This window comes from Pelodiscus sinensis, chromosome 3, assembly GCF_049634645.1.
Source record: "Pelodiscus sinensis isolate JC-2024 chromosome 3, ASM4963464v1, whole genome shotgun sequence".
Classification (NCBI taxonomy): Eukaryota; Metazoa; Chordata; order Testudines; family Trionychidae; genus Pelodiscus; species Pelodiscus sinensis.
This window is the reverse complement of record NC_134713.1, coordinates 42,058,885-42,072,934: the sequence shown is the minus strand read 5'-3', so window position 1 is coordinate 42,072,934 and position 14,050 is coordinate 42,058,885. Positions and strand designations below refer to the sequence as shown.

The window sequence follows — 14,050 nt, the reverse complement described above, 5'->3', positions numbered from 1 at the left end:
GCTGTCAGTGGGTTTTCTGTAGAAAGTGGTATTTAATTTTCCATTAGTGATTTGTACTGTGGTGTCCAGGAAATGGATCTCTTGTGTTGAATGGTCTAGGCTGAGATTGATGGTGGAGTGTAGGTTGTTAAAGTCTCTGTGGAATGCGTCCAGTGTTTCTTGGCCATGGGTCCAGATCATAAAGATGTCATCGATGTGGCGTAAGTAAAGGAGGAGTAAAAGGGGATGGGATCTGAGGAAATGTTGTTCTAAGTCACCCATAAAGATGTTAGTGTACTGTGGGGCCATGCGGGTACCCATGGCTGTGCCGCTGATCTGGAGGTAAAAGTTGTCCCCAAATTGGAAATAATTGTGGGTGAGAACAAAGTTACATAGGTCTGCTATCAGATTGGCTGTGATATCCTCTGGGATAGTGTTTCTAATCACTTGTAATCCGTCATGTGGAATATTGGTGTAGAGAGCTTCTACATCCATGGTGGCAAGGATGGTGTTATCAGGGAGGTTATCGATGTTTTGTAGCTTTCTCAAAATTTGTACTGCACTACCAGTGAAGTTGCCGCACCTCTAGCAGATCTAACTAGGAAAAACCAACCCAATGGAGTCAAGTGGACTGACCAGTGCCAGGAAGCTTTTAATCAGCTCAAGGCATCTTTTATGTCTGATCCTGTACTGAGGGTCCCAAACTATGACAAGCCTTTCATTGTCACCACAGACACATCCGAGCAAGGTGTGGGGGCAGTTCTGATGCAGGAAGGACCAGATCAACAAGTGTTTCTCAGCAAAAAATTGTCTGAAAGAGAAAGTCACTGCTCTGTCTCAGAAGGAGCGCTATGCGATTGTTTATGCTCTAGAGAAGTTAAGACTGCATGTGTGGGGGCAACGCTTCCATCTACAGACTGACTGCTCTGCTCTTCAGTGGCTTCATTCGGTCAAAACAACCGATAAGAAACTCCTTTGGTGGAGTTTGGCACTCGAAGATTTTGTCTTTGATGTACAGCACATTTCGGGAGCCTCTAACAAGGTGGCCGATGCCCTCTCCTGGGAGGCATTTCTGAACTCAGGTGCTTAGGATGCTCTCAGTATATCCAGCATGGTACTCCACAGATGTGGAGGGGTTTTGTTTACTTTTCATGTATTCAATGGTCTAGTAAGGTGTGCATGTACTTATTTACTATGTTTTATCTCAGACCTCCAGGAAGAAATCACAGCTGGTGTGGCCAGAAGCTGTCCAGCACCATCTGCGGTTTGGGGGCGTGTCATGATCATGAGGGTTAGCCAGCATCCTGGGGACTGTGGGGTTACATATGTCCCTTACCTAAACCAGGTGGCAGGCAGCCGATAGAAATGTAGGCAGGAATTTCAAACTGGGACAAAAGAATTTTGGGGTTTTACCCTCCTTTGTTGTGCGTAGTTTCTCTCCAGCTATTGAAGGGGGCAGGATGTCTCCCTCTAAGAAAATACTCTTCACAGTCTGTAAGTAGGATAAAGTTTAGATAAATCCACTAGGTTTTATCGTTTGGAAAATGGGATCTAGTCTGTGCATTTTTAAATGGGGTTTGCTCTCCTTTGTAACTAAGCTCTTGGCCCATGGTAGATTTCTCCTCCATGAGTATATTATTTTGTTACTTTTCCATCTAGTCATTATGCTTGCAACAGGAATATTGTGGTGATAAAAGTTCTTTCTCTTTCCTTTTTATTAACCTGGTATTGGTTAATGGTTGTGTCCTGGTTTGTACTTTAGGGGTGAGATTTCCCAAGTGATTTTTTTCCCCCTGATTTTTGTATCAATATGTGGGTGGTGGCAGCGGAGATTGTATTCCCAAAATCTAGGTTAAGATTTTTGGGGGGAAGTTTTACACCAAAGCCTGGTAGATAAGATTTTGGGGTACTTTTGCTGGCCTACACTCCTGCATTTATCATGCCAGAGTGGGGAAGGAGCCATGACATAGGCTCCAACTACCAGCTTGGACTATAGGTACAGCTACAGTAGGTTGTGAATTTATCACTTCAGTGATAATTGGACCTTGAGCTTTAAATAAAAGGCTGGTCAAATTAAGGTTGCTGATGGGACTGGAAGTATGGTAGCACAATATCTGTCCATCATGAAATTACTTCTGCAGATCACAAGGTGTAGCTCCTTCACTGTGGATCTCTAGAGGCAATATATTTGGAGATGTAAATAAATACTAAGTAAATAAACCATTTTTCTGTGTGTGCAGTTCATATGACTACTTTTGAGGGGGAAAAAATGTGCTGTCCTGCATCAGCAGAGGGTTGCTGGAGCAGCAGCATAAGTTGAACAAAAACCCCTCTCCCAATTCTACCCCCCAATAACAGTTTGGTCTTTGAGTACATAATTTTTGTGTAAGTGTGTGAAGTCTTGCTGGTCCAAAAGTAAACTTTCTGTGGAGTTACATTGTGGTGTTGGTGTTCATTTTGTTTTGTCCTGTGTTCTCATGTGTGACTTTGTATTATTTTAGATGGCATTAAGTGCTGCAGCTCCATTCTACAGAGGCTACGTGTCAGATATTGATTGTCGATGGGGAGTAATATCTGCATCAGTAGATGACCGAACACGAGAGGAGAGAGGATTGGAGGCAAGTTAAATTAGTGTTAAAGTAAAAGTTAACTTCCTGGGGCTTTTTAGTTAAAGTTCAAATATTCTTTGAATATCACAGGTGGAGTACTCAGAGATTGGGGTCTTTATGGCATACCATTCAGTAGGTGTAACTTTCACCCTAATTATTGTTATAGCATCCACAGCAGAAAATGTTTGTTATAACTAAGTATAGAATTCCATTTAAACTCCACTTCCACTCATTCACAATTTCCTGAGAAGTTCTTCATTTGGTGATACAGCTTCACTTTCTCTGCCTCAGTCAAAAAGTAAGATTTCTTTTAAAAAAAATCAGCATATATTGTAATCCTGTGTTATGTGACATGTACTTTTGTAGATGGTCCCTGCTGTCATGGTTTACAGTATTATAAATGCTATATCACCTGGTCAGCAGAACTTAGAATCGTAGGATTGGAAGGGAACTCGAAATCAAGTCTGGCCCCATGCATGTAGGCAGGACCAACTTAAACTTCAGAGAATGGACACCAGAGACCATCTAGAGAATTACAGAATTTAAAAACTAAATTTATAAAAATGTTCCAGTAGAAAATTCTAGTAACATATTCTGACAAATATGTTTGTTTATAGCAATACCAATATAACCATGATGTCACAGTAGATTTTGGCAAACCACCCATTTTGAAATGTACCAGGTTATCCCAATGAAATCCTTTCATACTGTCATAATAGAATAGTCAATATATATAGCAAGACTGACTTTTATTCAAAATTATCCTAAATGAGGATACAAAGTTGGGTTTTTATTGACACCCACTTTCATTAAGCTTTTTAATTATATACCCTCTAACCTGTTATAGGTGTCTAAGCCCCATGAGTTTCTTATTTGTTAGATCTCTCATGTATATGCCACTACCATTTTCCTTATTTTTTGAAGACCTGTGAATTTAGTTTAATAACTTTAATTTAGATTGTTTAAAAGCAACATCTGTTTATTTTTTTTACTTGGAATAACAGTTCTCCAAGAATTGTTTAATTAGTAAGGTAACATTGTTTACAAGCTCTTAAAATATTCTATTTTTAAATTATATAGCCACTGAAGAACAACCATTATAGAATCAGTAAATCCAGATATGATTCCATAGACAGTTATCTATCTGAATGTGGTGAAAAATACAATGACATTGATTTGACAATAGATAAAGAAATCTACGAGCACCTAGTAAAGGAAGGTAAGTGTTTGACTCGTTGTGAGTCAATTTAGTCTTATGCTTGTAGTTTTCTTCAGTTTCTTTTTAAAATCCACCATATTTTTGCATTGACTCTGCATGCGTAGCGGAGATGTCTATTCATTCCATGTGGTAGTCTGTCCTTGAGGTTATGCCATTGATCTGCAGGGGAAAATGTACTTCAGTTCCAAATTGAACAGCTGGCTTCTTAAGAATCATTAATACCTTACCATTCTGTATCGAGCAAAACTGTCAAAGTCAGCAGGAGACAGAAGTGGAAGAGAAAGCAGAGGAAGAATGGCAGCTATACCGATTTTTCAGCTGGTGCTTCCAACCAGAAAACAGAATATCTTCTTGTTCTTTGTCATCATCTTACCTATTTTTGTGGTGATCACTTTTACTTCACCTTAGGATGTGTTTGTGATAGCCTCAAGCAGTATGGCGTTTCCTGGGTCTTGAGTCATCATGGCATTTAATGAGGCCTACTTTACCATCTTTAGTGTCTGTTGGTGAATTTGATCTTTGAACTTTTGTTTATAGGAATCGATCATCTTTTGGCACAACATATTGCACACTTATTTATTCGAGACCCATTGACATTGTTTGAAGAGAAAATACATCTAGATGATGCAAATGAATCTGACCATTTTGAGGTTGTATCTTGCTTCATACCAATTTAAATACTGTGATTATAATTGATCCATATTTTATTGCTTAATCTTGTAATGCTGAGTATTCGGTAGTTGAGGATATTGCCAGAATTTAGGAACGAGGAACAAAAGCAGCTAGTTTCACATGTTCTAAATTAGTTCTTTACAGCATGCAGTTTTTACTATTGCACTGACAAATACCTGTTGCTATGAACTTGGAAAATGTTTCTTTCCTCATTCCAGAGAAATAGCTCACACTTTAAACCTAGTGAAACACAGACCACCACTAGAAACAGCAGTGAAAAGAACCAAGGGAAATATTAGAGACTGTCCAGGCACAGACAGTAGTTAACTAAGTAAGGAAAACTATCAAGGTCATTTACCATCTTTCATAAAATATCTTTCTATCAGAATACAACACATTGTACAGCAACTATATGTTGTGTAGTATATTTGATAAATTTTTTATCTTGAATCATTTTATAAGTAGTTGAGCAATAGTTCTAATCTATTTTAATCATGTCAGTGCAGATCTTCAATTTTGTCGTCAAGAACTGATTATAAAAGGCCTACTAAATCTGTATATGTAATGTCTCATCTATAAGTGTTAGCTATGGGTATTTTTATTAAAAGTCATGGGTAGATTACAGGCAATAAACAAATTCTTGGCCTGTAACCTGACCATGACTTTTACTAGAAATACCTCTCAACAAATCTTAGCTTCTCTTGGGGGTCATCATTGCTCTGGGTGGTCCTAGGGGCCTGCTCCAAAGGTAAGGGCTGATCTGATGCCCCCAGGAACTACTGCCTCTCTGGAACGGCCTCAGGTCAACTGTGGAAATCATGGAAGTTCCAGAAAGACACAGAATGCATGACTTGCGTATCTTTGACAGACTTGAAGCCTCACTCATATGCAGCCCTAAATTTCATGGGTAGTATGGCATAGTATCATTGGAGTGGTAACACTTCATTCCACCATTAAATAGGTCAAGTCTCTGTAAGTATTACTTGGTAATTTGCATGTATGTTGATTGTGAGATGGAAGAGCATTTAGTGTTGTTTTTACAGATGTGCATTATGGAAATGTGCTTGTCTGTAACAGTATATCTTACTTGTGATTTTGCAGAATATTCAGTCCACAAATTGGCAGACAATGAGATTTAAACCACCTCCTCCAAATTCAGATATTGGATGGAGAGTAGAATTCAGGCCCATGGAGGTAAGTAGTAAAGATGCTTAACAGCATATCCTATTACTGATAGAAAGTATGAGGCGTTCTCTTATCTAGCATCAACATTATTCGTAGTGTGAGTTGTCCCTTCTGAATTGCTAATCTCCTGAAGTGAAATGGACAGCAGCATTTAAGTAAATATGCCCGGAAATTATTGGACTGAAACTAGCAGGAGAATTTGCATTAGCAAACTAAAGAACACTAATGAAAGCAACTCTAAACAAGGCTCTAATATTGTATTGAGTTTCTCATGGCCTTGTTCTTTTTGAGTGCATCTAGACTGGCAAAAACTTGCCAGATGTCTATACTGTCCTCTTGAACTTGCGCAAGAGCACTGACTTTGTACTGTACAAAATCAGTGCTTCTTAGGCAAATACTTTCACACTCCCGCTCATGGGAAAAGTATTCTTGCCCAAGAGGGCCAGTGTAGATAGGGAAGAACTGTTTTGTGCAAAAAAGCCCCAGTGGTTAAAATGGCGATTGGGGCTTTCTTGCATAAAACCGCGTCTAGACTGGCCACGGATGCTTTTGCGCAAAAGCACTTTTTGCGCAAAAGCATCCGTGCCAATCTAGATGAGTTTTGCGGAAATACTTTTAACGGAAAAACTTTTCCGTTAAAAGTATTTCCGCAAAATCATGCCATTCTAGACGCAGCCTTTCTGTTTAATACTGATGGAAGCATGTGTTAATGCATTCCTTTGTTTCATATGTGCTTGTATTTTATAGGTGTCTGTCACTCTAAATTAACACTTTTTTAAAATGAAATATCAAAGTTTTTAATTACATATTAGTTCGGATTCTCCATGATTAGCCATTCTTTTCAAGTTCAGGACACTGATTTTGCTTTTATATTATAGTGTTGAATATACAGACATGCATGCATATTTGGCATATAGTTGACTTGGACTCTGTTAAAAATTTGAGCATCAAAGGGCATGAATATTTCATGCATATTTTGCAAGCACCTGTTTGAAAAATTGACCCAAACGGCATAAACTTACTCTGCTGCTTTTTATTTTTATCAGTTCTATTTCACTAAAGTCACTATTTTTTAATGTCTAGGTTCAGTTAACAGACTTTGAAAACTCTGCATATGTTGTGTTTGTGGTATTGCTAACCAGAGTGATTCTGTCATATAAACTGGATTTTCTCATTCCTTTGTCCAAGGTAAGAGTGAAACTGTACATTTATTTTTACATCTGTACGCTAGCTAGAAAGCCTAGTGTTTCAGTGAAAGTCTAAGGATAGTATTTCTGTGTTACTAAATCCCTCTTCATCTAGATGTGCATATAGAGGAGCGGGGACTGATAATGAAATACAGGTAAATGCAATTTAACTCTATATACTATATAGATTGGGTAAAAAATAAAACCAATGTCTTCAAGTGAGTTGTTTGCTTATATGAATACATTATTTTTCATATTATGTGGTCTTTCCTAAGACCAGCTATGCCATTAATAGCATGTAGAATATTAATAGAAATATGTCTAATTTTAATTACTCTATAGAAGAGGCCACTTCAAAGCTTTAAGCACCACTTTCGTGAATTACATAAAATAAAATAAAATTGTCCACAGAGTGTCAAACTCCCCTCTCCCTATCACAGTTGATTTTTCCCTAAAGGTCAAACTGCAGTAGCTCAGATATATACATGCTTCTTGTAATGTGTTCCAAAAGTCAGTAGGCTTGGGACTATCGAGGGCAAAGAGTAAAGCTTGTCCCAGACCCTTCACAGGAAACTTCCTTCTGTCCCCTCTAGGTTGTGTATATTTAGAGTTGCTGCTTTTTATCTTTAACCAATAAATACTGGTAAAACTTCTCTGGTGGTAAAATAAATTGATTATCCAATAACCATTGTTGAACTGTAGCTGAGTTTGTGTACATGAAACAGTAGTCCAGACTACAATGATGTGATTTCTAAATCACACTAGTTGATCTATGTAGACCCTGCTGTTGAATTCAAAATTCCCTTGTTTTTACTTAAAACAATACTATATTAAAATGTTTAGGAAACATTACAGAGGTTAATTTATTTTAGCCTTGTATTGCTTACATTAAAATTTTACCACTTAATTTTTAACTAAATGTTATATATTTTTAAAGTTTTTGCTTCAGGCTTGAAAGGGTGAGCTCCTTCTCTTTATGGAGTTGGCCTTCAGTTTTCACAAGTAAGGAGCAGAAAGAAATTTTGCATCAAACATGGGAATTTAAAATTACCCAAAGCAGGGGTATGTAGTTTTCTGCAGAGAGAAATGTACACACATTATGCAAGCCAGCAATACATAAAGTACCACCAAACACATGAAATGCCTAGTAAATCACGGGCAAAAATATTAGTTAATGAAAGCTGGTTATGACTACAGATGAGGCACGGAGTGACTCTAGATCTAGTCAAACAAATCTGAGCAATTTTGCAGACATTGTTACAGAGAATTACTAGACTTCAGTAACTTGCCTTTGCTACTTGTAAGAACAAGAATGTTATGGGAGTAATCTTGAACTGATCTCTTCAATTGGGTTATGTGGGATTTATATTTTAGCCACCTAGAATGCTTTTATTCTTTCAAAATAGCCTCCAGACATCCTGTAGAACATCTGTAAATTGATTAATAAAAGATATGATAAAATGAGTAAGAGGACAAAAGATTTTTCTCCCTAGTGTTTAAAATATTTTTAAAAATCACTTAATTTTGCTGAAAGCTTTTTGCATCACGAAAGGAAAAACAGTGTAGCAAATCCTCTTCCCAGAAACCATAGTAATTTTTGCTGCTTGAAAGTGGACTACTGTTAACTCCCCAATTTACTTTATTTCTTTAAGAATTTGGACAATCCAGAGGCAAGATAAGTGTCACCCAAGATTTTAGTTGCTTATACATGACAAAAATCTTAGCTTCATGGTTATTTTTAGCAAAAGTCATAGAAGATGCAGGCAGCAAATTCACAGAAAGCCATGATCTGTGTCTGACTTTGTAAAGATTACCACTAGGGACTGACTGCCGCCACTCTAGTCCTATGGCAAGGGCAGACAGATGGTCCAGCCCTACCATTCTGGTGAGGGCTGAAGCCAAAGAAGTGACAGAGGTCCATTAAAGTCTCAGAATTTGATTTTGGTGACAACCGTATTATTAACTATGCAGTTGCTAAAATTCTCTGCCTCCCTTTTTTTGAGGAGGCACCATGGTGAGACAGTGATTTTTCTACCACCTTGAATGACCCTATTAATGACCTTTAGTTCTAATGGCTGATTTACTCCATTTAAACAAAATAAGCAAATTTATTTCTGAAGACCATGAAACGGGAAATGCCAATTTTAGAAACAATACTGATTAAATTACATCTTCATAGCAAAATAAGCTTGCCTAAGAAGACACATGTTCCTTTGCTTCTGTTTACAACTGACAAATTAGCACAGCTTGTATCTAAAATTACAGGTTTGTACTAGTGGCATCTACTTTACTGACTGTTATACTTTCATGGATGAGAGACTCTGTGGTTCTGTGCAGAATGCTAACCTTTGAGAAATTTAAATAAAACTTGTGGGTGATGCAGTGAAATTAACAAGAAATATCTAGAAATACTAACTTCTAAAATCAGAATATTCTAGTACGTGAAGTACCCATTTTCTAGCATCTGATAAGTAATCTTTTTGGGATTTTTCCCTTACTAGGTTGATGAAAATATGAAGGTAGCCCAGAAGCGAGATGCTGTTCGGCAGGGAATGTTTTATTTCAGAAAAGATATTTGTAAAGGTACTGTCCTTACTGATTTCAGACTATTTGCTAAGGATCAGTTCAAGAGATGCACAGAATTAATTGCCTTGCCTTTTTTTCCCTTCTCCTTCGGTAAGGGGGAAATGCTGTTGTAGATGGATGTGGCCCAGCACAAAATGGGAAAGAGACAGATGCAGAAGAGTACACCTTGATGAGCATAGATACAATCATCAATGGGAAGGTGTGGTGGTAACATACACTTGGAATACTGACCTGTTTTCCTTACTCACAAATTAAATCATATGAGTTTATACTGGACATGTGTTGTTTCATGCAGGATGGTGTCTTTCCTGGCTTAATTCCAATTCTAAACTCTTACCTTGAAAATATGGAAGTGGACGTGGACACAAGATGCACCATTCTGAACTACCTGAAGTTAATAAAAAAGAGAGCCTCTGGTATGACTAATACTTATGTGTAGTGCAGGAAAAACTTCACTCAGAATTTCATTTTTTTTTCCCCCATTGTATAATGCCGTGGTCACCAACAGGTCAATTGCGATCGACTAGTCGATCGTAAGGCCTCGACCAGTCGATCGCGAGGTGTCCTGTCTGCCTCACCCCTATTTCCCTTCCACCCCTGAGAAGCCCCACTACCTACCTCTGTGAAAATGGAGGTAGTGTAGGCTTCCTAGGGATGGACAGAAGGTCCCGCAGCTTAGTGCCACTTCCGGCGATTCCAGAAGTAGCGCTAGCTGCTCTGCCAGGTGTTCTGCGGGAGGGAGTATCGGCTCCCTGCACTGCATGGGAGGGGTGAGTCAGCCCCAGGGGAGGCGCGCGCACACGGGGTTTCCTTGCGCCGGGGTGGTCGGCCCTGGGGCGGGCGCGCGCGGGGTTTCTTTGCGCCGGGGTGGTCGGCCCTGGGGCAGGCGTGCGCGGGGTTTTCCTGTGCCGGGAGGTCAGCCCCGGGAAAGGCATGCACTGGTTTCTCTCTGGGGGAGGGGAATCCTGGGAGGAGGCAGATACAGGGGACTCTCTGCCTCCGCTGGCACCCCACTCTCCTGTCCCCAGCCACAGAATTCTGTTCCCCACTCTCCTGTCCCCAGCCACAGAACTCTGTCCCTATTCCTGTCCCCACTGGCACCCTGTCCCCAGCTGCAGAAACCTGTCCCCACTGGCACTCTGTCCCCTGCTGCACACTGTCCCCTCTGCCCTCCCAGCACCCTGTTCTCTCTCCCCTGTCCCCAGCCACAGAACTCGGTCCCCACAAAATGTATAATTATAAATGCTTCACTTTAGATTTAAATAGCATAAATAAAAAACAGACCATTTATTTCATAACTATAAACATGTGATTTTAATTTTATACATCGTATAATTTAAAAATAAACTGTTTAAGGGCTGGGGATAGCAAATGATGGACAGAAGGAGAACAGAGAGGGCGGGGCTTCAAGGAAGGGGCGGGGCGATAGATCTTCACCTGTTCGGAGATTTAAAAAGTGATCTTGGGTGTAAAAAGGTTGGAGACCACTGGTATAATGTGTAAACAAAACTTAGAAAATGTCTAATGTAAAGGGGCACTAAATCTACTGTAGCTACTCTGAATATTATTCATCTATTACTTTTCTGCATCTGTTAAATCACAAGTAGGGTCTGTGGGTAGTGCTGCATAATTCTGGTGTCATACTGGTTTTGCTAAACATGTTTCTATGACTTTAAGATGTGGGTGTTTTTTGATACTGGAATGACAGTGAATGTTTGCTGTTACACTTATGTACAAAAATTAAAATTTTATAACAGGAAAAACATTAGATGTATTAACGTGTCTCGGCAGTTTTGTGGGCATAAGCTCTGGAATTTCCTAGTTATCTAGTACCTCCTTAGGGATCTTTGTGTCTGAAGTTCCGGAACAGTGGGCCATGGAGCACTTGCTTCTGCCCTTGGACAGTTGCCTGGTCATTAATGTTGTCTACCCCAGTCTGTCTTAAATTTCTTACTGTTTCTGCTAGTGTGCAGCTCCAGCAGAGATAGCAACATCGTGAGTACTAGCATAGATTAAAAATTGACAGTCACTGTGTCCTTTAGTCCTCTTCTGATATTGTTAAACAGTTTTTCTAGTGCCAAGACTTCACTTACCTCAGCACTCTCACTAATGGGGCAGTACCAGTGGGGAAAACTGAGGAAATAGCTAATACAGTGGAGCCAAACTAAAGAGTCGTCTTGTTTCTAGGAGCTGAGCTGTATTAAGACAGATAATTCCTGTAGCGACATATGGTAACATTTGGTCTGAGACAATTTCTCTAATAAAATGTGCCTCATGTAAAGAGTTGAAGAATTACTGCCTTGTACTGTCTGCTTTTGTCATTGATGCACTCTGATTTTTTTTAAGGTTTTGTTAGTTTGTTATGCAGGTTTAGAAATGTATCCTAGCATTTTACTTCTAAAACTGAAAGTAAAACTTGTAGGATGTAGATCGTTCTAGATAAGTGGAATTTCTAGTGTCTGCATCTGTGTGTGCTTGGTGTCTGTCCTTTGAGATGCATCTGTAGTGAGTTCATAATATTTTTTAAAATGTAGCTACATTATTATGATGCATATATGGTACTCATTAATATAAAGGGAGTAAGTAATTAGAAATACTTGCAAGTATGTAATATATTAAAGTAGATGCTAAATGTGGTGTTTAAATGTCTGTAATTTGATGTTTATGTACTATTTTCTCCTTTCAGGAGAATTAATGACAGTTGCTCGGTGGATGAGGGAGTTTATTGCAAAGCATCCTGACTACAAGCAAGATAGTGTGATCACTGATGAAATGAATTATAGCCTTATTTGGAAATGCAACCAAATTGCACAAGAACAAGCAGAGTGTCCTGAATTACTTGGAGTAGGATTTAACAAAATAAAACACAGTGGCAACAAAACTGGTTCTTTTTAATGAAATGCTTTAAATACCTAGTAGAAAGTGTAAACATTCTAGTGAAGAATGAGTTACAGTACTGTATATCCAGTAGTTTCAAGTTTTGAAGACCAAAACAGGTTATACTGCACTTAAGATGGGCCAATCTGCCTAACTATTCCTTTAAGACTTCCTAAAATGGGCATATTCTTATTGTTAAGGTTTATACATTGTACATGTAAATAGTAAAATATTTTTATGACTAACAGCATCAGTGTATTTTAATAACATTGTGCCTAAAGTTATTGTGAACCAGCTTGTAACTTTTTTATGCTTATTCTGGAAATAAAAGTACTGTCCTGAGCAACTTCATATATGTAATATAATGGTACTTGTATATTTTATGCATTCCAGATATTGAATGTTCACTGTAATTTTTTGTTACTGGAATGTACTGATCTACCTATTGTTAAAGGAAATCTTGGGACCTGATTCACAGAACTTTTCTCCATCCTGTGAATATATAAAACAGAATAAATTGGCAGTTCCCTATTTTTTTTCATTTGTGCCAGTCCCTTGACTACCACAAGCCCCACATACATTCATCAATAAGCCCCACATACATTCATCAACCACAGACCAATAGAATCTGCTCAAAGTCTTCAATCAAATATGCAAAATCTGTTCATTTCCAGATGGCCAGAGCCTAAATGGATATCCTGACTTGCATATCTCAAAACTCTCTTGGAAAACCACACATCATATACACAAAAGCTTCAGAAATAAATGTATCCCTCATTGGAGGTTTTTCAATTCTGGTAAATTCCTGTGCTTTTAATTTCAGAAATAGATTTTACCATAGGTGAAAGACTTTGTTTAACTTGTGGAAAGGAGAGAATGTAAGAACTAGAATGTTAAAGGAATGCTTATGTGAAAGGCAGGTGAAATGGCTGAGAAGTCTACTCTATTTTTGTGCTGCTCTTAGCTTTGTTTTTCCAATGTCTGCTGTTCCTAAAGTCTACTAGTTAAAGTGCAACACAAAATCAAGACGAGAATGTATATTCATTCCTTTTCTAGGCTAGGCTCTCCGCCATCCTGATTTTGCCAACTCATTCCTTTGTCAGCATGCAAACTTACTATATAAACTGTTACCCAGCATTATGGGCACAGGTTAATCCCCATGTAAAATGAATCTAAGGAGAAATCATGGAATGCACTAATCCTTTTGTGAATTGAGAACCTGAAGTTTAAAGAGATTGTAAATATCTTAGTTTGATTATTATAACTGTATATAATCTAAATTTATAGGGACTCTTAAATTGAATTTACTGAATGGCTTCTAAAAGTGACTTCCTGTATGGTAGATTATGCATAAGCATATATAAATATTTAAAGTGTAATTTTTAAAAGGAACTAATGGCGAAATTGTAATGAAGCTGCACCAGAAAAAGTTTTTATGTATCAATGTTAGAACTTGTGCTGCTGTGTTCATAGGTGTGCTTTGGAGAATTAAAGAATGCCTGTTTCTGCTTTGGGTGAGATTGTTTTAATCAAGGTGTAGATGGCAGGTGATATGCTCATTTGTGGAATAAGGAAATAAAGTGAAATTTGCAGTATATAGTGGTGGTTTGGATGTATATAAAGATCCAGCTCTCAGTGGAAACCTTTTCATGCCACCAGTGCAAAAGATAACTACTTTCCATAAAATTCTCCTTCATTTATAGTCATTTCTAGCAATTTAAGCAGCCATGAAAGTC

At 38.3% G+C, this 14,050-nt stretch overlaps 1 protein-coding gene across 4 annotated transcripts in view; it reads left to right on the top strand.

The window, feature by feature from the left end:
- The window catches only part of GCLC (glutamate-cysteine ligase catalytic subunit), a 48,627-nt gene extending 34,778 nt beyond the window's left edge, over window positions 1–13,849 (top strand). For all 4 annotated transcript variants that reach the window (XM_075923608.1, XM_075923609.1, XM_075923610.1 and 1 more), the window contains 9 exons: window positions 2,481–2,597; window positions 3,669–3,807; window positions 4,345–4,457; window positions 5,581–5,673; window positions 6,748–6,852; window positions 9,353–9,434; window positions 9,533–9,636; window positions 9,733–9,853; window positions 12,124–13,849. In XM_075923608.1, coding sequence (XP_075779723.1) covers window positions 2,481–2,597; window positions 3,669–3,807; window positions 4,345–4,457; window positions 5,581–5,673; window positions 6,748–6,852; window positions 9,353–9,434; window positions 9,533–9,636; window positions 9,733–9,853; window positions 12,124–12,332 — 1,083 coding nt within the window. In that variant the 3' untranslated portion in view covers window positions 12,333–13,849. The remainder of the gene's footprint in view (window positions 1–2,480; window positions 2,598–3,668; window positions 3,808–4,344; window positions 4,458–5,580; window positions 5,674–6,747; window positions 6,853–9,352; window positions 9,435–9,532; window positions 9,637–9,732; window positions 9,854–12,123) is intronic.
- Window positions 13,850–14,050: the final 201 nt, after the last annotated feature.